At 41.0% G+C, this 25,501-nt stretch overlaps 1 protein-coding gene across 3 annotated transcripts; it reads left to right on the forward strand.

Annotated features, from left to right (window-relative positions):
- Window positions 1–170: 170 nt before the first annotated feature.
- On the forward strand, window positions 171–20,685 carry cpt1a2b (carnitine palmitoyltransferase 1A2b). Of its 3 annotated transcripts, none has more exons than XM_047037525.1 (25): window positions 171–295; window positions 3,230–3,374; window positions 3,523–3,662; window positions 4,685–4,856; window positions 5,104–5,205; window positions 5,336–5,473; window positions 5,651–5,728; window positions 5,853–5,960; window positions 6,644–6,731; window positions 7,191–7,386; window positions 8,622–8,810; window positions 9,171–9,276; window positions 9,735–9,851; window positions 11,123–11,287; window positions 11,725–11,853; window positions 12,163–12,318; window positions 12,488–12,601; window positions 12,894–12,986; window positions 13,092–15,161; window positions 19,370–19,489; window positions 19,611–19,658; window positions 19,730–19,800; window positions 19,909–20,007; window positions 20,172–20,262; window positions 20,653–20,685. In XM_047037525.1, exons 2-19 carry the CDS (start codon window positions 3,234–3,236, stop codon window positions 13,206–13,208), a joined length of 2,349 nt encoding a protein of 782 aa, XP_046893481.1. In that variant the 5' UTR covers window positions 171–295; window positions 3,230–3,233; the 3' UTR covers window positions 13,209–15,161; window positions 19,370–19,489; window positions 19,611–19,658; window positions 19,730–19,800; window positions 19,909–20,007; window positions 20,172–20,262; window positions 20,653–20,685. The 3 variants fall into 3 exon arrangements, with proteins under 3 accessions (XP_046893481.1, XP_046893480.1, XP_046893479.1); XM_047037524.1 differs by having other exon boundaries at window positions 19,747–19,800; XM_047037523.1 differs by having other exon boundaries at window positions 19,611–19,800.
- Window positions 20,686–25,501: the final 4,816 nt, after the last annotated feature.

Consider the following 25,501-nt stretch of genomic DNA (forward strand, 5'->3'; position numbering starts at 1 on the left):
TAATTATTAAGTGGAAGGGTACCCGACAACATATGAGATGTATTATTGCTGTGCACTAGAGCAGTGTCAAATCAGTAGGATAAATTATTTTGGGGGTAATATCACTTTCCCTGCGTGCTCTAAATAGGCGGGGTTTGTGTGTGACGTCACCAATGTATAGAAGTCTTTTTCTTTTTTTTACAAAAGACACTTCCCACTTTGTCTCACGGAAAGTAACAAAAAAACAGCCGATTGGGCTACGATCTACTTCTTACAACCTGAACGTTTCTGCCAGGATACTTTAAGTTTAAATCAGGTAATTTCACAATTATACGTTTTTTTCTTGTCTGTGATATTTGCTTGTACACTCCGTTCTGGATCAGCTCCACCCCCCCACCCCCGACTATTGTCGTGTACGTAGGGTTGGCTAGATGCGATAGTATTGCATGGAAAACCTAGTCCGTCTATTCACTCTATTGGTAGTAGTTCCTGTTAATGTAACAGTGTAACCGATTACTTATGTTGGAAATGTTTTACAGCACTTAATAATTGAACAGATTATTGTTTCTTGTTTTATAGCCCACGTATTCCTTCTGAGGCTGTGGGAGGTTTCGGTTTACAGCGCCACTTGTTGGCAAGAAACCTCAGCATTGGCTACAGTAGTAGAAATATGTTGCGAGCAGTGACCCTCAGGGCCAATTCTTTGTACTGACCTCAAATAATAATTGCCTCACTAATAATTACAAAAATGTTTAAAGTAATAGTAACATAAAAGACAATTAACAAACAGGCTACACTTTATTGGGAGGGAAGACAAGGCAATCCCTTTGAACAATGAGGTTAGCTAGCTAAATTAACTGTTAAATGGAAGGAATCAGAATCCGAATAAAGTTTAGGGTACACAAACAAGGATTGTTTTTGGTGGGCAGGTGCATACAGTAAACATATAAGAATCTTAAAAATATGTGTGCATTCCTTTAATATACAAGAGCTGATTGTATACCTTGTCATCATGGATCAATGTGTTGTTGCCATTCTTAGTGTGGTAACTATTTTGGAAAGGCATAGTCCAGACAGGCTGCCTGTGTGTCAAAAAATAATGTTCACTCAACACAGGCATATTCCCGCCATTTAACCTCCCTTTGAAATTCACGTTAAACCTGCTGTGCAACATTGTTTTATTTCATGACTAGTATTCTAAATGTTTCCAGAAATAAGATTCTAAACTGAACTGTGAGCCTAAACATGTGGGTTATCCACAAAGGAAACAATCTGAAATTCATTAAATTAAACAAAAGGACTCAAATGTCAATTACTTAACAATTTAAAGCGTAGGCTACTGGTCATCCCAGTACATTAAACAAGAAGCAGGAAAAGAACAGTTGAAAAAGCAGAACTACTATTTTTCAACTAGTGACTAAGATAATGACATGAACCATGAAACCCAGATTTACTGAAAAGAATAAAAACCAGTAGAAGCCTGGTCTCCAGTTGCCAGATGGTTTGTTACACATAACAATCTGGGAAGTTGTACTTGCAGAAGGGCAGGCACTTCAAATAAATACTTGGCTGGTGATTGGACAAACCATCTGTCAGTCACTGTCGTCTCTGACAGGCAAACTTCAAACACGCCCATAACTGCCAGTAGTTCCTCATAGGAGGGTGATTGGTTCAAACCACTTTGGTTCGGGCACCAATGGATAACTTTAATGTATTAGACCAAGCATCAAAGCTTGTAAAAGTGAGATATGGTCAGCACCATTTTGAACTTCCGACTTGTCCGGTCTTGTGCAGTAGAGTGGCTTGCAGTGCCCCTGGCGGTGAGGATGTGACTCCTGTCTGTTTAGGACCCATGCAGTCCACACCCTTCCATTGACAAGTAAATGCTTCCATTGCAGTCCCCCTGGCTTAATGATAGGAAAAACATCAAATACAAAATGGGGAGCTAGTTTGCCCATTTTGGATTTCTACCTCTATGCCAATACTTATAATGAATAATATATGACATTTCATTATGTTTCAAACCCAAGTTAGAAAAGCCCTGTCTAAAACAATTGGGAATACAGTAGCTGTTAACTACCGATGGCGCATGCTTGATAAATGCAGTAGTCCAAATCACTGTACTTTCAGACTCCATATGGGTCCTTACCTTTCAAAGTTCCTCCAGGTAGATTACCACATCTAGAAGGTTACAGAAGGAAGTCTTACAGCTATGTTAGCTACTGTTTACATGACCCCAAAATATGTCAAACCAGAACAAGGGTTATATTTATCTAGCATCTAGACTTGCATTGTAAACAGTGTTTCTGTGGTTGACTGTCTATATGGATGCAGTGTGTAAGTTGCAGGCTGTGAGGAAAACATTCCTTCAACATAGAGCTGAGAATTGTGACGCTAAACAATACTCCCGTTTTTTGCTTTTCAATACCTCACTTGTTGTGTCTGATGGTGACTGTTTGTCTCTCTCATAGTTTTACTGTCAGTCCTTGTGTTCATGCCTCCCTAACACCAATAGTTGTTATTATGTTTGCTCGTGATTGACCTGATATTTTTCACATTCCGCTCACTTGCTCACTCAGCCAGTGTGAGATAGATAGATAAGAGGAAAAAGGGAGAAGTATGCAGCAATCAATCGCTTGGCTGGCTGAAGAGAAGGGACAAAAATGACAATGCTGTGTGCACGGTTGTTTTTTTCTCTCTCTCGCACATACACTTTGAGACGCAACTAATCACATCATCTCTATAAGTGCTGTATGTGGATCAACCTTCAGTATTTGTGTCAGTGTGGTAAATGTGTGTTCTCTTGTGGCTGTGTGTATGTAACGGACAAACCTGAATTTGTTCTGTTGTTATGCTGCAAACTGTTACACATCGCAGTGTTGACCTCATTGTTAATTATGCATGTTCACACATCCCACACACATACACGCCTGTTCCCAATGTCCTCTCTGTTTCCTCCAGTCTCTGTTTTAAATTTCTGGTCATGAGGGTTTGCCAACATTCTGGAATGTATAACACTTCAGTTATCTCCATGCAACTAGGAGACATGTTGACAGGTTAATTACAGTTGTTTGTTACAGAAGCATGCTTTTACAGAAGCAAACTTGCTCTACTCAAAATCCCAGTTGAACTAATGTTCTTTCAGATAGTTATATCAAATAGACATTAGATATCCCAGGTCAGCTTTCACCTGACAAGAAGAACTTGTTCATTCCATAGCGATCTCACTGAAGGTTCTTGTCGTTTGTAGAGTGATGGCAGAGGCCCACCAGGCGGTGGCGTTTCAGTTCACCATCACACCAGAGGGCTTCGACCTGCAGCTCTCTCACCAGGCCCTGTCCCAGATCTGCCGGTCTGGCCTCCGCTCCTGGAAGAAGAGAGTCAGCCGAGTCAGGGTAGGTTGTGTGTGTCAGGACCAGGGCCAGCTATCAGTGTGTGTGTGTGTGTGTGTGTGTGTGTGTGTGTGTGTTTTTCAGTATGTTTACATGTACATCTTTAATCTGGGTGTTTTTACCCTTTGTCCACTGTTCTGTGTGCTGACAGAACGGAGTGATCAAGGGAGTGTACCCTGCTAGCCCTTCCTCTTGGCTGTTTGTTGTCATAGCAATACTGGCAACTATGTACACGCAGTCCGACCCATCTATGGGCCTCATCTCCAAGATCCGAGAATACCTTCCCCTCAGGTAACCAATAACAATAATGCAACACAGTATTAAATACTAGCATACATCATACCTATCTCTGCATGCCTGTTTACCTGTACCTACCTACACAAACTACACTTGCTAAGATCTGGAGTTGCTGGACGGGGTCTCTACTTGCTGGGTCGCAAACCTCATTGTGTAACAAACAGTTTACATTTTTGGTTGTTTGGCCAATATTGAACCCCCTACATACAAAACCTTTACTCTAGCAGGCATTAGCATTGATATGTCTTTTCTTCAAGTTGTAGGTGACTCTCTCTTAAACACACAGTAAAACACACCCTTCATTCTACACCCTCTCCATTGTGTGCTTAAGTGTGTGTGCATGTGCTCCCTGCCTAAATTCCTTCTCACATCTGTCATTACATAAACCTGCCAGTTCTACAGTGTACCAGTAGAGGTCCCCTTAGTACAATGAACAAAGTGAGCAGCTCAAACATTTCTCTCATATTTTCCCCATGGTGTGGTGGAGACACTAATGTACTATTGTCATACATGTTAATGTTTATATATATATTAATGTAAAATAATATATATTCTCTGTTCTAGGACTTTCTATATATATATATATGTGTAACATTATATTTGCTTCTGGGATAACCTTTACTCTAGCTGGCACTAGCTTACACACACAGTAAAATCAGAGACAGGCTGGGAGGGAGTTTATATTTTACATTATATTTTACCTCGGGTAAATATAAGATTAAAGATTGAAATTAACAAGCTAAAAGTTGTTCTAATTGATTAAACCTTATGTGACATAGAAAGGTGTAGTATTTTTATTTTCAATATCTGTCATTTTCTGGAAGCAGACTACATTTAAGTAGCTGCTTGTATCTCAAACACATTATTGTATTTATCTAGGTGGATATTTACTGGATCTTACATTTCCCTTTATCTTTAAAAGTTTCTGAACATGATGTGGTTGTATTTTTGCGGTTGTGGGTCAATTCAGATGTTATATCTCAGTCTAAACCCATCTTTCTCCCTCTCCCTCCCAGCCTGTCTCTGAGTGTCCAGGGCCAAACCATGCTGTCAGTGCTGGTCTTCAGTACCGTCCTGTGGCTCTCTTTGATCATGACGCTCCGTTTCTGTCTCAAGTTACTCCTCTCCTACCACCAGTGGATGTTTGAGCAGCATGGACGCATTTCAATCACCACCAAAGTCTGGGTGGTACGACTCAACAATCCTGTTACTGTAGCAACAATATACATTATGTTCTATTATATGATATTATATAACAATATTAGTAGCTAGTACAGCTCTATAGTACTAGTAATAGGTATTACTCATACTGTAGTTATACGAACACTACATTACTTGAGTAGCTGGGAACAATAAAATACCTACCCTCCGCAGCATCTGATGTGGTACAACTCAACCACTGTTCTATGTCTATCTTTTTATCTGTGTGGTTCAGACACTGCTGCGTCTGCTATCTGGCAGAAAGCCCCTCCTCTACAGCTACCAGACATCTCTTCCTATTCTGCCTGTCCCACCAATCAAAGATACGCTAAACAGGGTGAGTCTTCAAACAGACACGCGTACACACACACACACACACACACACACATATAACAATATGGCCATCTTCCTGACAGTGGGGGAATATTGTTTTGAGTGAGATGTATTCCTCTTTTTCCTTTCTTCAGTACCTGGAGTCTGTGCGGCCGTTGCTGACCGACCCAGAGTTTGAGCGTATGATCAAGCTGGCTGCTCAGTTTGAGAACAACCTGGGAAACCGTTTGCAACGCTATCTCAAGCTTAAGGCACTGTGGGCCACTAACTATGTAGGGAGACAAATAATCACTTACACACACAAACACATACACACACTGATTGAACAATAATGGCCACATATATTTATGAATGTCAATGTGTAACTGTGAGTCACTTTTCCCCTCTCAATCCCCGCTTTCCCTCACACCCCCCCCCACACACACACACACACACACACATTCATGTAGGTAAGTGACTGGTGGGAGGAGTACATCTACCTCAGAGGGCGTGGCCCCATCATGGTCAACAGCAACTACTACGGCATGGTAATGTCCATTCCTCATCCTCAATCCTTCTGTCCCTTTTTTTCCCAAACTCAATCTCCCAAGATCAGTGACCAAAGAATAATTGCTCTTTTATAATCAAATACATTTTTGTTCTCTGTTCTAGGACTTTCTCTACGTGACCCCCACTCCCATACAGTCTGCCAGGGCCGGAAACACTATTACTGCCCTTTTGTTGTACCGTCGGAAAGTGAACCGTGAGGAACTCAAGCCTGTGAGAGCATCTTGCCTAATACTGCCTATTCTAACTGTGTCAGTGCCTGGGTCTGGGCTGTTATAATCATAACAGTAACTATCAGGACACACTTTGACATCCACTTGCTCACAAATATTAGTATTTCATTTTACTCAGTTTATCCTGACGGTCAAATCCTGAATTCATAACTTTGGTCTAGTAAACAGCATAGTATTCCAAGCATACCTCCTTAGCGTACTTAATTTGACAGAGCAGCTGCACCTGAGTACCAGATCACTTTTAGTGTTTCAAATCTTTTGAATTACTTGTCAGTGTGGCGGTCCAACCCCTATGATATAGTTCAGTCTTGAGCCCCCTAGTTGTCGTGGAAAATTTTCCACATGTTTCATTTCGACAAAGTTTGAACCAAAAGACTAAATATGTACAATCGCAACATATGTCTTGATCATACTTGCAAGCAGAGAGACTTTCTAACCACTACGCTAGGCCTCTCTGGGGCGCAGCGCAGTGATGTACTCTCTGACAGGAGGGGATTTATGTTGGCACAAACAGAGGTTGGAACACGTGCAGGTAGAACAAACGGCCTTTAGCCCCTGAGCAGCTGGGACAGTTATATTGTTGCTGGGCCAGCTACTATATATTTCTATTATGGCATCCTATGCTTTTCCTTATCTCTCTCACTCTCTTTCTTCCTCTCCCAGAGTCGTGTTCCTGGTACAGTCATACCTCTGTGTGCTGCTCAGTGTGAGCGGATGTTCAACACCACACGGACCCCTGGAGATGAGACTGGTAACTCACACACCTGCACAAAAATATATATATATATTTATACATCTACAGCTCAGGAAGAATTACTATTTATAGGTGTGAGTTTGGGTAAAGTGAAAACGGATTTTACCCCCCAAAAATATACAAAATAAAAAATGCCCACACCCTGTCGCTTTTAGGCCTCTCCAGGTCTCTGTATAACCATTAGATGACAAGATTTGGGGAACAGCTGACATTTGTACTCATTAGAGAAGAGGATGTGTGGGAGCTAGTGCAGCATGATATGACACGTTCCAAAGTACTTCTTGTAATGTCACAGAATGCTTGGTTCAATGTGGTCTCAGACTTTTGGACCATACTAGAAACTATGAATATGTCTTCAACATAGAAAACAGATATAGTTCCCTCTCCGTTGGACCATCGCTGAGTTGTTTATGCATTTGTACATTTATAAATAAAAATGCATTCGTTCCCTTACAGATGTGCTGCAGCACTGGCAGGACAGTGAGTTTGTAGCAGTCTACCACAGGGGGCGTTACTTCAGGCTGTGGGTGTACAAGGCTGGCAGGCTGCTGTCTCCTCGAGAGATTGAGTTCCAGATCCAGAAGATCCTGGAAGACCCCTCCCCCCCTCAGCCTGGAGAGGACAGACTGGGGGCTCTGACTGCTGGAGACAGGTATGTGTGTGTTTAAGGGGGGGGGGGGCGCAGCCGTGCATACAGGTGTGGGCAGGTAGATCGTTGGGTGTGTGTGTGTGTGGGCGAGTGTTTGTCATACCATGGGAAAGTACTGCTAATAACACTGGTACAGCAGAGTAAGTGAGTGAGAGAGAGAGAGCTCTTAAACACAATGCAGGAAGTATTATCGACATAAAAGAGGAAATAGGTTTGTGGTTGAAGTTGACTGATAAATATGTGGGATTGTAATGTAGTGGAGAGAGCTGAAGCTCTGTTCTGATTTGATTCTTCTGGGACATGGGCTCTATTATTCAAGTGCATTTTTTCATGTTTTTAAAGTTGAGGTTCTTGAGAAAGAGGATGTTGAAAGGCTTGTTCAACATTGTCATTATGTCTGAAGAAGACCGTAGGTGGCGGGTGGGGTTGTAAGGCTGCAGGAGAGACTTGATGTAGTCGGGTGCAGTCCCGTTCACTGCTCGGAAGGTCAGTACCAGGGTCTTGAATCTAATGCGGGCCGTGATGGGTAACCAGTGGAGGGATATGAGGAGCGGGGTGACGTGGGAGCGTCTGGGTAGATTGTAGACCAGGCGGGCCGCTGCGTTCTGAATCCTCTGAAGAGGGCGGTTGCGTATGCTGGGAGACTGGCGAGCAGCAAGTTGCTGTAGTACAACTTGGAGAGGACAAGTGCTTGGACTAGCAGCTGGGTGGAGTGCTCAGACAGGTATCTCCTGATCTTACTGATGTTGTAGAGGGTGACTCCACATAAGGAAACTTGTCAAACATATCTGTTGAAACACTGTTGTGAAATACATAGCAGAATCACTCATTAAAAGTACAAAATGCTTTTTTTGCCCACCCCAATATGGACTTTTCACTTTTCCAGAAAAGCTAATTACACATTTTTCTCTCAGTCTCCACATTCTCTCCCTGAGCCAAAATGTGAAGTAAAATTGTTTAATTGGTGATCAATTTAACTTGTTCTTGTCCTTGGTGGTGTGCCAACAATGGCAATACTGGTGTAATGGGCATAACTCAGTGGTAGATCATTTGACTGCAGATCAAGAGGTTGCAGGTTCAAATATCCCATGCACCCTTTGATAAAAGGGACTGCTACATAAAACACTTAGCTAGCTACCAGTCTAAGATAAATGTTTCTAACCGTTGTAACTTTTGGAATGTTTTCTTAATTTAATGTATGTTATTGAATGTCCTTCAATTACAACCCCTCCCTGTAGAATACCCTGGTCTCAAATGAGAAAGCAGTACTTCAGCTCTGGTGTGAACAAGCGCTCCCTAGATTGCATTGAGAGAGCCGCCTTCTTTGTAACTCTGGACGATGAAGAGCAAGGCATGATGGGAGAAGATCCAGTGGGAAACCTGGACCGCTACGCCAAGTCCCTTCTCCACGGAAAATGCTACGACAGGTGAAGAGTTTGTGTGCATGTCTGTGGGTTTTCAATTGTGTCTTTAGTATTCACTCACTACGACAGGTGAAGAGAGTTTGTGTGCATGTCTGTGTGTTTTTAATTGTGTCGTTAGTATTCATTCAAGAGCAGTAGGGTTTCACTCTGGGGTAGTAGATGTTCTCTTATGGACAGGGGCTCTCAACAGAGTCAATTCAGAGTCAGTGAAGGAACATTGTTGACCTCGTTATGAGCCCTTTTTCTTTCCTTTTATTCAGGATTAAACACAGCCTCAATAACATGGAACAGCTGTGTTTTAGATTTGTTGCAGCATTTCTAATTGTGACCTCTCTTCATTGCCTCTGTTTCTGTCCCCCTCAGGTGGTTTGATAAGTCTTTCTCCATAGTAGTTTACAAGAATGGGAAGAATGGGCTGAATGCCGAGCATTCCTGGGCAGACGCACCCACCGTGGCGCATCTGTGGGAGGTGTGTAATACGCTCCGACGACCTACAATACTCCTGCTTACCTTGGCATCCCTACAATACATGGACTGTTTATGTTTAGGGGGAAAGAAATATGAATGACAGAATGGACACCAGTTTAAATGGCTTGAAAAATCCAACAAATCAGGCGGGCGGCTGGAGCTTCAGGTTTGAAGTGCCACAAAAGGGCATCATTGAAAATGGGTGAATTTCGCAGTAATAAAGCACTGTGGTCTACCTATCTTAGGTCAGACATACCTTCATACATGTGGAAGGGTGGCACTGTTTGTCTCTGGGTTGTTCAGCATAAATATATTTAGATGAAGTTTTACTGTTGTATCTAGCTTTTAGTGTTACCATAGATTTACTGTTGTTGTTGTTGTATATGTGAGCAAAAAATGGCTGGCTGTGCTTGTGTGGGAATGTAATTTGTATATCAAAGTCTATATCTCTCCCCCCAGTACACTTTGGCAACAGACGCCTTTCAGCTCGGCTACACTGAAGATGGACACTGTAAAGGCGAGGTAGAGCGCTCCCTTCCCCATCCACAGAGACTGGCCTGGGATATTCCTCTGGAGGTTTGTGAAAGCATTTGTGCGTGATTACAGCAGGAAATGTAGCTGTGGAAAAAACTAGTGCGCACCATACAGGAAGTGCAGTTTCAAATACAACATCTGCTGTGCTACTGATAGGGAGACAGGACATTTTCAAATGATCTGCGTCCTCCATTTAGATCTATATCCGAGTGGAAATTTGATAAATACCCCACTTTTCCTACAGCCTGGCTCTCCCGCTATGGGCTAAAACAAGACACTGAACCATTACATTTTCAATTAAATTTCTATTCAATTCAAGTTTACTGTCATATGTACAGGATACACAAGTATACAAGTACAATGAAAAGCTTTGTGCCACTGAGCTACCTACAACAGTGCAGTTTTTAATAATCAAATAGATAGTAGGGGTCGGGGACAATAATAACAATAAAAGATAAGATAATAATAATAAAGATAATTTCTACCTGGATATATAGGCTAATGGACTAGATTAAGAGTTGCCCGCAGCCCACTATGGAAGATATCCACCCATCCACCCACCCACACAAACACACACATACAAATAAAAAATTAACTAGGGGATTTTTGGGGACTTCCTGACATTGTTACTTATTACTTGGTTATCGCGTATGTCCCAGTGCTTGGGCATTTCAGTGTAGATCTATCTCAGAGAAGGTGGCAGATATGAATCATCATCACATTGTGATCTACCCACTGGAATGGTTGAATTACTCATTTCCAAGTCAGTTATACCTAAATAAAGTATTAGGTCCAGTATAAAGTCCAGATAAAGTGCCATTCCACAACAAATTGTCTCTCTATAACTGCTCTCTATAACTGCTCTTTCCCCCTCACTCACTGTGGATGTCACACCCTAACTCTATTCACCTGTGCTACCTGCCCAGTCCCCCCACACACACACTGATAAGTCTGTGCCTTATCAAGAATCCAGTCAGCCTGCCTATTTTGTATTAATAAAACACTGTTACCTATTAAACCTACCTCTGCTGTCTGCCTTTGGGTCTTGGCCTGAGCCGTGACAGTGGACCCAGAGGGACAACCAGTGTGTACACAGTAACTGCAGTTAAGGATCTCTGAACACTGAGCCTTGTGTTTTATTTCACAGAGTAACAGGGCCTAACAAAGACACAACATGCTAAAACTGAGTTTAGAAATTGATGTCAGACAGATTTGTCCAAAGGTGCACTTCCTCCTATCCCATCATTATTCATGTAATGGTATGATTGTTGTAAAGATGGCATGGCCTTACCACCACCACCTTGATTCCTCAGGTACAGGAGCAGGTGTCCAGCTCTCTAGCTGTCGCTCAGGCTTTAGCAGACGATGTTGATTGCCACGTGTTCCCCTTCCGGGACTTTGGGAAGGGAAGGATTAAGAAGCTCAAGATCAGCCCGGATGCCTTTATTCAGTTGGCGTTGCAGCTAGCTTACTACCGGGTGAGACTCAGACACTGAGACATCTTTTTTTTTTTTGGGGGGGGGGGGGGGGGGGTTTGAATTCAGACTTGGAGACAACTTATGGGATGCCGGTAAACAGCAACACAGCAGATTGGTACATTTGCCAACCGTTGTAAAGATATGTAGCAGCATGTATTCAAGAGATAACAGGTAAAAGTTTGTCTGGTTTGTCTCGGAGACGTTAAAAGGTTGTTCAACACGTTATGCTCTTCGAAGTTATGATTCATAACTCTGAAGTTTCTACAGTCAAATATTGTTCTTTAATACACTGCAATACATCACCTATTACTTTCCACCACACATACAATATAATATTAAATGCAAATAATGATCTTGCCAAAGAGGGACAGTTGTGATAATTGGTCTGTAAGTAAATGCAATAATCTGACTGCTTCTCCCAATCTTTTATGATCCAGGACAGGGGAGGCTTCTGCCTAACCTATGAGGCATCCATGACCCGCTTGTTCCGTGAGGGCCGGACAGAGACCGTGCGATCCTGTTCCAATGAAAGCTCTGCCTTTGTCAGAGCTGTGGAGAGTGGCGAGGTGCCTTTAAATTATATTGACCCACATTCAGATACAGAGGTGATACTGTTTACACCCAAGACTCCTTCTATTTAGAAAGTGTGGTTTTATGTCACCGGTTTCTTCCATCCAACTACTCTTATGCTTCTGCAGTCATGAAAACAGTACATCTGTGAAAGTAAAACTGGATCAAAATGCCATTTGTGCCTGAGGAGAGGGCAAAGTATTAACTAAAGTTTGTTTAGGCTTAACATTTGATTGTGATGGAAGTGATAAATGTCAGAGACTTGATTCATCCTACTCCTTATTAACTAGCAGTTTGTCTTACAGGCAGTAGAGAACTGCAGGAGGCTTTTCCGATTGGCTAGCGAAAAGCACCAGAACCTCTACCGTTTGGCTATGACGGGATCGGGCATTGACAGACACCTGTTCTGCCTGTACGTAGTTTCCAAATACCTTGGGGTGGAGTCGCCATTTCTAAAGGAGGTATGTGTCAGTGGCTTGTTAGAGATCGGTTAGACCCTACAAAATATTCAGACAAATCTATGCTAACCTGTGCATCCTAGGCACACCTTTCAGATTGCCATTAAAAACCAATCTTGAAGACGTGTGCTTTCTCTTGGTATAATAAAAGGTTTCTGGTCTCTTCATCCAGGTGCTATCAGAACCGTGGCGCCTGTCGACCAGTCAAACTCCTGTCCAGCAGCTGGAACTGTTTGACATGAAGAACCACCCTGAGTTTGTCTCTCTAGGGGGAGGCTTTGGCCCCGTGAGTACCCTCACAAATAACAGTCTACCAGATCAAGCTAACCTGCACTTCTGGGTGTTTTACACATCTGTATTGGTCCTTGAAGTCACTTAATTCTGATTGGTCTGAAGTCAGTCTGATTAGTTCTGACACACACCACTAAGCTGACCTAGAGTGCAACACTGGTAGACTAACTTAGGTTGTGGCTGGTGTAACTGTCTATCTGACACCTCGCATCATCGTGCATCTCTTTTTTTCTCCTTTATCTCTCTGTTACTGTGTCTCTGTCTCTCTTTATCTGGCTGTCTCTCAGGTGGCAGACGATGGTTACGGAGTATCCTATATCATTGTTGGAGAAGACATGATCAACTTCCATGTATCCTGCAAACACTCCTTTGCCGAAACGGTATGTACATCCTTTATAGTTGCTTATGTCCTTGATTTATGTCAGTGTCCGAATAAAAAGTCATTCAACCAATCAGTTGAACAATGACTGTTTCTACCTCTTCAGGATTCCCACAGGTTTGGAGCCCGGATCAGCCGTGCCTTACTGGATCTGCTCTTGTTGCTCTCCCCTGAGGCCAAAGTGCCTGCCACAGAGGCCCCCCAGGCCAAAAAACAAAACTAACCGACTGCCATGACTTGACCAACCTGCTGTTACATAACATGCCGTTGCTGTCTGTGCCTGACCAGGTTAAATAACCATACAGCAATTGGCCATCAGATTAAAGGTGTTAAATGTGTATTGAGGCACCCTTTGAGGTCTTAACCTTTTATTCTAACATGGTTTGGTGGGGTCAATCTACAATTTGGAACAAGACTCAGTCACTTTAGGAGTAAACATGAGAATGTGATGAACACGGTTAAGTGTGAGCTGAATCAGATGTAGGATGGAGATTCATGAATCTACTGGGAAATGGGACACTTCTCAATACCAAAGAACTACTTTGCAGTGGTTTGGAGGAATGAGGGGTGTAGAACTGTACTTTTTGTTTTTTAACTTAATGAATATTTTTACTGTCAGTTAAAGTTGACCATGGTTAAAGTCAATTCTTCTTGTGTGAGATGTTTACTTGGTTCAGCTTGTCCGGTGACCTACCAGGGAAAATCTCAGTAACAATAATACATGCCCAATTTGTGACATGCCCTATCAAAAGTAATGTTGATCCTTAAAGTGGATCAAATAAATATTTGACCCAGCTCCTTTGTGATCATACATTGAATGGTTTATTTAATCTTGTTGCTCTTTTACGACATCAGATTTCTCTAAGGCCAGCAGTGATTTTATTGAAGGATCGATGACCCACGGTGACCATCTTTTCCATTACAAATGTCTATAGCATTGATAATTCTACTATGAGCTGTGGGTCAGCATTGGCATGTGTCGAGAATTATTGTGGAATTAATTACATATTGTTTGTAATGCTTCCAGTTCAGTTGTTTTAGGGGGTATTGTAGCCTGGCTGCCAGCCCAACTCATCCCCGCTCTCACAAAAAAATTTGGTCGGGAAGTTGGGTCTGGAGTAGCTTGTTTGCGGAAAAAACTATATCCGAACAGGAGCTGTTCGGACCAATCAAATTGTCAGGGCGGGCTTTATACGATGATGTACAGATGTTCAACAGTAGCGTAATCAACAGCGTCACCAAAGAGCGCTTGGGTTGAATTTGTTTTCAAGAAACAACATATTACGTTGCTCTGATTGGTTGGGTCTATCCAATTGAGCGAAGAGGCATTTGTTTTACGAGGTTAGTTGAAACACGCCCCATAGTCACAGCCCAACGGAGAGTTATCAGACTCATATCCTGACTAGAATTATGAGTATGATAACGTCAGGCTAGGGGTATTGAGGAATTATATCCCAAGTACCCTGCCAATATTGTGTGGATGGATGTGGGATGTGAAATGTGCCTGATTTTATTATTCTATTTATTTTGTTTTAATTGTATTTGATAGGTAATCATGTGGAATAAGTTTACAGACTTAGCTGGCATTGATTTGGTTATGGCTTTAGAGGGTTAAATATTGGCCAAACAACCAAAACGAATTCCCCTATGGTTTAAAGGAAGATGAACTGGATGAAACTGAACAGTGTATTAACATGAACCAAATAATGCCAATATGGAATTACAGTTATTTGACTCTATTGGTTCAATCAGAGCTAGAATGGTCAAAGTAAGGTTCAAATGAAATATACATGTAATAACATTGCAAATTAATTAAATCAATTATCAGTCAGGACCTAGTTTAGTGTGTGAATTGACAGGTCAGTTAGTTTTCCATTCTCATTTATTCCTCTCTGATTTAAGCAGGGAGGGGGGAGGGGTGTCATGGCCGTGGCCAACACAGCATTTTACCCGTGCTTCCCAACTTTACAACTGGCTCTGGAACCAATCGTCACTCCTAATGCCTAAACCTCATAGCCAATCAGAGGCAGAGTGGGGAGAGGTTTACAGACCCATCTTACATCATCTAGTAGAATTTTTTTTAATACAATATTTAAAAATTATGTCTATTGGATGTGAGTTAACTTTACAGTTAGTGATGCTTTTGACTTTTGCTTTTTAAAGTAGTTCATCACAGGTAATCCCATTTGTTTGATTGTTTTTTATGACGTATGCTATATAAAACATTTCTTAATGGTTAAAAGAACATGACATTGTTTTCAAGAGCACATATTCTACATAGATCTAGAGGGTTGGGGGTTCGCCGTATCCTTCTCACCTTTTTTTTACCCCTGACCTGTTTGCATGCCTGCACTTCATAATCAAAAAAGGTTTCCCAATGTAGAGAAAATAAACTATAAAAATGCTGGTGTGACACCCCAAGATTTTCATGAAAACGTTCTCGGGGCGCCACTGCAACCGTCATGAAGTTGGGATCGACAAATGGACGTGGTGTCTTTGGAAGCATGGTTTGCTCTTGCACACTTCTGACAACACATTAAAAGCACAGTATAAAGGAAACTAGCGGTTCGTGACGAAGTAGGCTTGAAAGTGAAAGTAGCTTGTCCAGACCATATACATAATGTCAAACAGAGCGCGAACTGCACCTTCGAAGGTAGGCTATTGTATCTAAAACGTATTACATTGTGTTAAGAATTGTGTCATGGTGCATGTAGAAGCGCCTATTTTGGACTGTAATTATTAGTTAACGACTTGTTTCAGCTAAGAAGGCTGCTCGTGTAGTTTGTGGCAATATGCATGTGGAACAGTCCAGACTAATAGTGGAACCATTTTCAATGTAACACATGAGTGACTCTTCGCATGACAGCCTTGATCGGCTACAATAGGCAATTAGTTATACAGATATCTGTGCATTTTTTATTATTATTTCTGTCCATGTAATTACATTTACATCATTTTATTCATTTAGTAGACGCTTTTATCCAAAACAACTTCCAAGAGAGAGCTTTACAAAAGTGCATAGGTCAATGCAGGGCCGCCCATAAGGGAGGAAAGCTTTCTGGGGCCCAGCTGTGGTGGGGGGCCCAGCCGCGATGCCAGCAATATTATCATGTTCGTAAATATTTTAAGAAATTATAACCAATTTATTTTGGACTGAATTACTCACCAACCCTCCTGTTGTGTTCCGGTCAAAAGTGACCGATTTTACTCGTTTTCTCCCTGAAAAAATGTAGTTAATTTATTCTGATTGCCATAAGGTTCCATGACTTTGTCCGCACAGGGTATCTAAACAGCCCCCAAAAATATTTAGGAATTTCATAAAAATGTGGGTGTTTTATTTAACTTTTGTACACCTGTGGTGTTCCCGGTCAAAAATGACCGGTCATTCAAAAAATGGGTAAAACAAAGATTTTTTAAATAAAATGTTGTTCAGACACACATCCATACAACAAATGGACACACTTAACCTCCCAGACCCAATATGCATTTGTGTTTGAGTACACATATGCACACACATACATACACACACAGAATATGATCCAGACGAAGAGACAACCGATGTTGAACAATCTAGTGATGAGGAAGAGGGCCCTGCTCAGGTTTTTGTGACATTCCTGTAAAAGAATGGGAGTTTGTGGTTTGTTCTTCATCACCACTTGAGTGGAGAAGTCGACTGTCGACTGAAAATGACATTAGGATGACCCCAGGGCCAACCAGATATGCCATCTCCTGGGTTGGTGACATAAAATCCTGCTTCAAACTGTTCCTGACAGAATCCATTGAAACCATAGTCATAAACATGACTAACTTGCAGGGTAGACGTGTTTACAAAGACAACTGGAAGGAGATAGACCCGACCAACATCCAAGCGTACATATTCAAAATAATCCATATATTATGCTTCTTTCACTCAAAAATGAGCTGCATACAATTGTGTCAATGAGGCCTTCAGGCCATAAATGGCAAACAGAAGTTTAAAACTTGTAATGTTTGCAAGAACTTAAGTTGCTAAAAAGATGTAATACAACATTGGTTGATAATATATGTATTATTATGGAATTATAGTCAGCTATAATGGGGCGGTCGCTTCTGACCGGGAACACAAAAGTAGTAACAATAAACAAACACAACAGGAGGGTTAAAAAAGCAAACATAAACATAGTATCGTTGCTTTAGTAAAATGTTACCTGTTTCATAATGACCCCCCCCTCTCTTAAAAATGTGAGTCGTTTTAATGATGCCTAACTAAGAAACCAGAGGCACGGAGGTTGGAGGATTCTTGAGTTCTCGTGGCCTAAACGTAGAAGTCTAGATGGATCGGTTGATCTAGGAGCTCTGACCTTTTGGCCGAGTAGATTGTGTCCTGTGTCCTGTTTGTGTTTCATTAAATGTATTTTTACTATCCTCATTTAGAGAGTAAGTAAGTAAGGCTTTATTTATATAGCACTTTTCTTACAAGAATTGCAGCTCAAAGTGCTTTACATAAAATCAGATCAAATTATTATTTGTCACATACATGATTATACATAGTACAATATGCAGTGAAATGTGTTTGTGTACCTGCAAACACTTTATTAAATAAAAAGGATACTAAGAGAGACATACCATTCCAAGACATAAAACATAAATGGATATTAAAAAGTGAGCTGTAACATCACAGGACTTTGGACACTTGGCCTGGGGGATTATTTAGGATTTTATTGTTTTACCTGCAGGGCCGATCCTAGGCATAGGCGACATAGGCAGCCGCTTAGGGGGGCATCAAGAGGGGGGGGGGGAATTCAGAAGTTTGTCCATTAATTAACCGTCCCGCACCACCAGCAGAGGGCGCCAAGTCACATATCTGTGTTGCGGTTGGGGGGCGGCACCCCGATTTGCGGAGAGGGCTCCAGCATCCCAATTTATCCCCAACAATTTTTTGCTCAAATCAGCAACAAAAATCATAATTATATGCTACGCGTGCTCGCACTATGCGTGGAAGACCCTAAGTAGCATCACGTCAGGCACAGAATTTGCATGCATTAGCAGGGCGCTCGCTGTGGTGGCGTATACGGGACCGGTTCTGGTGGGCTGGTCTGGATTAAAGTCCAGGGCCTATTTTTACTCCCAGTCCGTCCCTGCAGGCCGAGATGTCTGTTATGCAGGCCGAGATGTCTGTGAGGCAGGCCGAGATGTCTGTGAGGCAGGCCGAGATGTCTGTGAGGCAGGCCGAGATGTCTGTGAGGCAGGCTGAGATGTCTGTGAGGCAGGCCGAGATGTCTGTGAGGCAGGCTGAGATGTCTGTGAGGCAGGCTGAGATGTCTGTGAGGCAGGCCGAGATGTCTGTGAGGCAGGCTGAGATGTCTGTGAGGCAGGCCGAGATGTCTGTGAGGCAGGCTGAGATGTCTGTGAGGCAGGCTGAGATGTCTGTGAGGCAGGCCGAGATGTCTGTGAGGCAGGCTGAGATGTCTGTGAGGCAGGCCGAGATGTCTGTGAGGCAGGCTGAGATGTCTGTGAGGCAGGCTGAGATGTCTGTGAGGCAGGCCGAGATGTCTGTGAGGCAGGCTGAGATGTCTGTGAGGCAGGCCGAGATGTCTGTGAGGCAGGCTGAGATGTCTGTGAGGCAGGCCGAGATGTCTGTGAGGCAGGCTGAGATGTCTGTGAGGCAGGCCGAGATGTCTGTGAGGCAGGCTGAGATTCTGGCTGAGATCCCCGGATCAGTCGGGGGGAACGACATGTACAGCTGCGTGTCGTCAGCGTAGCGTAATTAACAAACATGTCTATCGTGCTTGAATAAATGAAACCCCATAAACAAAGCTGGGGGGAAAGTGGGACTGACGACTCAGAGGCCCAATGGGTAGTCAGTTCATAACAGTCATAAGTTAAATGAAAACATGCAGCTTTCAAGACATACTTTTGTGGCATCAACCACAGCTATTAGGTGCAGTGACCAGCACAGCGCTGGTGCTTTTGGAGCTGAAACTTAGATATGCACTGTCACTTTAAATCTTGCACACTGTATATAGCCTACTGTACATATACATGTGTACTTGCACATATAATATATACCAAAAATAATACTGAGTTGAATTTATAAAAAAATTCTGTATGAATAAAAAATGTATGTCCTTCCTTGAAACATGCATGGGAGGTACATGCCCCCTCTGAAGAAGACTTGTCTTACTGGGTGCTTCAATATAGCCGGTGACTATATTGAAATCACTCAGTCCATGAGTGAAGTATATGTTCAGAATCCCCCCATTAATTCAACACTGGAATAATGGGTCAGCCATTAGCCAAGCATCTGAAAACTGATCAAATTTCATGAGTCATGAGAGACTGGCATGCTTATGCATGGTGGCCACTAAAGCCAAAGGACCCACCCCACTATTGTTTTTCTTTCAGATGTAATTTGTCTGATCCAGCTTTACACCCCACACCAGTGTAATCCCTGATGTTCACAACAGCAGAATGATGGGCGGAGGATCATGTAGGATCTTAGCCTGCTCCTTCTTTTTTTTCTTAGTGAGTGATTTTTAATTTACCCACTTTTCATTTTCAAAGAGCAGTTGTTTTTTCACCTGCTAAATTAGTAAAATATACTTGCTGCTTTCATTCTAAAACAATGTTTGTCTTACCTTTACAGCAGTGTCAAGAGTCTTCTGGTGGTTGTCGCGAAGCACTTGAGATACTTGTAAGAACTTTGAATTTGAGATTGTCTTTTTATGTTCATATTGTAATTTAAAGCTACTGTGTTAAACTGAGGTCTTCTTTGGCTGGAGGAGGAACAGCTGTGTAAAGACTATATATTCCATTTGAGTTCTAACTTCACCAAGGTAAGTGTTTGTTTAATATCAAAACCTAATGCATTGAAAGAAGGAAGGAATTGTGTCCTATATATTTTTTTATACTAAGTTAAATCATTTTAATTTGGTTCTTTGTAGGATACAAAAGCCAGCGAAACAGAAGCCATTTGCAGACTGAAAGGTTGCCTTAATGAAACATATATTGAATATATATTGAGTGAATGTAATCTCTCAAAGGTAGGTCCATAATCCCCCTTGATTGGGTATGAGTGTGTCCATTTGCATATGTCTGTGCGTACATTCGGTCCATGTGTTAACTCATTTCAATGTATGTTTGTTTATATCAATTCATATATCTTGTTAAATATTCTGAATACTAAATACTTTTGTCTTTATGTTAGACATGTGAGGAGACTAAGCCTCTCAGTTTGGTGGAGACATCCACTCACACGTTTATGACTGTAATAGACTTCATCTGTATGATCGACAATGGTATTTTAAAACTTTGTTTCATCCAATACTTTCAGATATATTGACCAAAGACCAAATAATAGACGATATTACAATTCTAAATGTTTATGATACTTTTATGGTTCAGTGATCAAGAATTACTGGATACAATACTAATTAACTTATTGCATGAAAAGCTGAATATGTACAAAAGATGCTGGGGTAAATATACCTAAAAATAAAGCTAAACGTGTGTCCATAACAGTTATATCCCTTTTGTCAAAGTGCTAATTGTGTGTGTAGAAAATGTAAGCACACATTTTAACAATTATTCTTTAAAGTATATTTTCTTGATGGATATGATGTGAATGAAATGTAAAATAAACATATATGGTAGTGTAAACAGTTTTTCAAATGTATTTCCCTTCACAGGTAGTCATCGATATTGCCCAAACATAACTAATGGTGAGTGTGTGTTTGTCTATCTTGACATGATTAACATCAGTGTCACATATACGTTTGTTAAACCCTTGCATGTAAAAGCTATAACTGCTTGTTGTTTCTCTGTGAAATTCAACTGTGGATCATCTCTGAATTACTCTGGGACAGTATGAAATACTTAGACCTCAATGAATTAATTGAGTTAACTAAGGTAACTGATCAAGCCCATACTACAGAGGTTTGCTGTACTAATTGACCCTCGGTTAACATAGATGTGAAAATGAAGAATATAGTATCTGTCAAACCTCCGTACTCTGCTTCCCATGAGTTTTTAGTTTACTGGTTTCACCTGTTACTTGTTTGACCCATTTTAGTTTGCTATTTAAACCCCAGTATTTCGTAGCTTCTTTGCAAAGTCTTACCTTTTTCTTAAATAGTCAATATGAGCCTTGTTACATTCAGTTTTGTCCGTTTCTCTGATTGACCACGATTTTTGAAATACCTTTATTGCTCTGTTTGCCTGTGTACCGACTTTTGCCTGTTCCTGGACTACCCCGTTAAATAAAACACCTCTGCACTTGGATCAGAGTCTGTTCTGGATACAGTATCCTCCTTAATATTGGGACAGGTTAAAATGTCATTTTCCACTGAATGTTCAAAGCATATAAAAATTTGATTTAAAGATTAATATGAGGCAAAAGTACAGAATGCTACTTTTTGGCTGTCTCAAAACATAGTCCAAGGTAACAAAGCCAAACAGGCCCATTCCATGACACTACCTCTACCATGCTTAAAGTCAGTGTAAAGCAGATTCTGAGATTTATTTCTAAACCCATAAAAACAAATTGAAATGTATTGCTTAAAAACGTCACAAAGTCTGTGAACTATGTAGTACTGAATTGTGGAGTTAGACCATTAAAGAGTTAACCCAATTTTTGTGTTCAGGATATTTTGGGCGAGGCTGAAATCATGCCCCGATGACCCAATAGAGGCACTGAGCATAGCCTCTCCCCTAACACTAGAGTAACTAAAGTGCATTAGCATCAGTGGTTTGCTCTCACAATCAAGAGTGAGTTAATGAGCAAAGCCTGGCTCAAACTTGTGCATTGTAGATAAGATTATGCTTCATCCAGCCAGCGCATTGGATTTCCCTTCCTCGTCCCTTCCCTTCCACGCCAGTCACTCAATGCCTGTCCGGTTACATGTTCAAACAAGTGGGAGTGGCTCACTGGGTTAAAGTGTAGCATTTGTAAGACAAAGGTTTGTAGTACAAAGCTTGATGACTGCTGCAGGGTGAAACTAGATTTTACATTTCCTTTGTCAAGAGTGAACTCTGACCCTCTACAATGTACATTTGTATAATATTTTGCTATTTTGAGGAGGAACCCACATCGCTGCTGCAGCAATATTTTTATTTGCATTGGTGAATACAATTGAGAAGTGTTTGCGTTTGGATGGCAAAAACACTTGTGGATTATACCTATGAACATCAATTTAGTGGTGTGTGTTTGAAAAAAAGAGGTGACATTATGTATGTTGCATCATATTCATTATTATTAGTATAGTATAGTAGTCAACAACAACAACAAAAAAACTGGGACTTGGGACTTTACTGTCCCAATAATTTGAAGAAACTGTATGAACAGTAGACATTCCTCCATACCAGTGGTTCTCAATCCTGGTCCTCGGGACCCCCTGCCCTGCACGTTATAGACGTTTCCCTCCTCGAACACACCTGATTCAAATTAATGGGTCGTTATCAGGCCCGTTTATTTGAATCAGGTGTGTTGGAACAGGGAAATATCTAAAACATGCAGGGCAGGGGGTCCCGAGGACCAGGATTGAGAACCACTGCTCCATACTATGCAATATTTTAACACAAATTTTTTTCAGAAAATAAACTTACATGGATTTACACATCAAAAGCAACAGCTTCAGCAACGACTACAGCTGCAACTCCAAGTCAAACTCAGAAGTCAACAGCTTTACCAACAGGTACAGCACCAATACCAAGTCGTGGTCAGTAAAGCTTTTTACTGTTCGACAGTAACTTTTCTCTATTGTTACATATTTTTTTTTTTATACTTTTAATTGATTGAATCTCTTCTGGTTTAGGTTCACCACAACCACCGGAATATAATTTTAATACTCAAGGTAAGTGAACACTATTGCTACTTAGACCTCAGGAGTGTCCTCTTAGCTATATGCTAAAGATATGCTAAACAGCATATCTTTGATGTTGAATATCTCTAGTCTCTTGTGTAGGTCAGGTAGCATACAGTATGAGTTCTCTAATATCAAATACGGTGTCTCATAGGGGAGATGGCCTCCTTTGGCTTGTTGGGCATCTCTATATTATTGAACATCATCCTCATTTTTGTGGTCATTCACTTGATGATGAGGATACGCCGCCACAGCAACAACATGGTAAGTAATGAATCATACCTTTTGCTATAATAGTACATAAACAGTATATAATATAAATAGCCAAAATGTACTTTTTACTTTTTGTCTTGCTTTTTTAAATATTTTTTTGGTATTTTTCTTTTATTATCATTGCTTTCTATAACTGTTGTTTTTGTCTTTGTGTCCTCACAGTTTCCTCACCATCTCTCCAGCCATATCAATCTGGATCACTTCTCAGAGTAATGGCAATGGAGATGGATCCCCCTCTTTAATTGCATCTCATTCCATGGCATGGATGGAGACGGATTAATCCTTCCTTCTCTCATACAAGCCTCCAGCACTAATTGTGGTATTGGTAATTAGGAGTATGTGGATATGGCTACACTGTACATAATGGACAATATCTTAACTCATGAAATGATGCAATAATGTAAATGGAAGATGGACACATTCAGGTAAATCTTGGATGTTTAATCCAGCACTCCAGAAAATATTAGTGTTAGGGATATGAAGAACTCAAATCCATACGTGTCCATCCATCCTTGTACTGGCTTTGGAAGGGATTGTTTTCATATCGGACTGAAGCAGTGACCTCTTTCTAGAAGGTCAGAGGTCATATAACAGTCCAAAGGTCAGACATAAGTCCAATGCACAGCTATTTAGAAAAGCATGACAGTTTGCGTTCATATAGGATTATAGGAGATTCGATTTGTAAATTATTTTGTATTATATAGTTTTTTTATTATTATGTTTCATTTAGTATTTTTCTGAAAATGTAATAATTACATTGATTGTAATAAATATTTTAATCTTATAATTTTAGTATTAAAACATATCAGAACATTTTCGGTTGGTTATTTTTGAGAGGAATTGTGGTTTTCTGTGTGTGCATGCAGGTGGAGCTATAATTCCTGGCATGTATAGTATACGGATGTCATAGGTTTTACTCATATATTAAGAGCATGAATTATATTATTCAGACAAAGTAATTAAAATAATTTATACCTGTTTTGTATTTCATTAACATCACTAAAATATATTAAAGGACTGTTTAAAACATTTGAAGTATTCTATTTTTAGCTGTAGCCTATTTATAGAGACGAAGTATTAGTCAGGTAAAATAAAAAAAATCTTATTCCTATCTCCCAGAGAATATCTTATAAAACAGGCTCTGCTAGGTCCCATGATCCATTTCCTGAATTATGTGCGCGACTTCCGGAGCAAGTGATTGTCATGGTAACGCTCATAAACAGTCATAGAGGTATGCTAATTCTGATGCGAAATCAAACATGTGGGAACACAGCCTGTTACACCCGAAACGGGATAAGTTGATTATACCTCTGCCTTCTACTATCAAGGGATGGGAGGACGACCTGAAAAGGTGGCCTCAAATAACGTACATAGCATATTTAGCTACTTTATTAACTCTGTTACTACGGACGGTGAAACGATGAATAACCTCAAAAGCTCTGAGTCCTATGATTAGCTACCTCCACAGCAATAAAGTTGGTCGCATTTAAAGGAGGTGGGACACAACCTTTGTCTACCTTAAAGCAGACAGCCTAGTCAGAGCCTCAAAGTCCCACATCACCGGTTCTGGGTTTTAGTTTCATCGTCAGGTGAAATACAAACAGCTGGGTGCTCATGTTTTGCTGGACCAGGGCACTACTAACCCACAACAATTCCTATATAAACACTTGCATCCCACCTTTACTGGCAGTACTGTAACTAAATCTGTGGAGGTCTTTCGTATCCCAAACACAAAGTAGGATACAGATTTCCTCCGTCGGCTTTTTGACCACAAAATGAAATGAGTGCACACGATAGTGTTTTGGGTGGTCTATTCAAGGCTATAGGTTTTTCGATTATTTTGTAGTCCTCATCTGTTGGCAGGCGATGGAAACTGTACAGTACCGTTTGTCACAAGAACAATCCCTTTTTGTTGTGGGTGTGTGTTCAACTCACTGTCGTTGAAGCCACAGATTTAGCTAAGTGACTTAGCTACTGTAACTAACAACCAGACTTATTAGGTCTGGTTGTTAGTAAAGCTGGTTGTTAGTAAAGCATTGCGGAGCTAACAGAGCTCCGCAATGACATTTTATAACAATAATTAGGGATGGGACGTATGGCACTGACGCATCGATGCTTGTGTCGCAAAACCAATACGCACAGTTTAGAAAAAGTGTTTTGGAGCTTGTATCAAATTACGAAACGTGATAGTTGACGTTCAATGCTTCAAACGTCACGAACTGGTTCGGTTTTGCCGCTTTTCTGAACCAAAGCCATAGAAGGAACGAAGTCACCGCTTCTAGTTAAAGACAAATTACTAGTACACATTGCCAGAGAAGCAGCACCAGGCACCGCTCGAGTTTCTTCCATCAGTGACAGTCATTATTATTTAGCCAAATCCGTATTGTAATAATTATAAATCCGT

This window comes from Hypomesus transpacificus, chromosome 17 (genome assembly GCF_021917145.1).
Source record: "Hypomesus transpacificus isolate Combined female chromosome 17, fHypTra1, whole genome shotgun sequence".
NCBI classification, from domain to species: Eukaryota; Metazoa; Chordata; class Actinopteri; order Osmeriformes; family Osmeridae; genus Hypomesus; species Hypomesus transpacificus.

What these genes read in the sequence shown, in the direction of transcription:
- cpt1a2b (XM_047037523.1), top strand. Translation starts at nt 3,234, where the DNA reads ATGGCAGAGGCCCACCAGGCGGTGGCGTTTCAGTTCACCATCACACCA. An exon ending in CGAGAATACCTTCCCCTCAG is followed by an intron (nt 3,663 to 4,684) that starts GTAACCAATAAC and finishes TCTCCCTCCCAG; the next exon opens with CCTGTCTCTGAGTGTCCAGG. An exon ending in GCTCTGACTGCTGGAGACAG is followed by an intron (nt 7,387 to 8,621) that starts GTATGTGTGTGT and finishes CCCTCCCTGTAG; the next exon opens with AATACCCTGGTCTCAAATGA.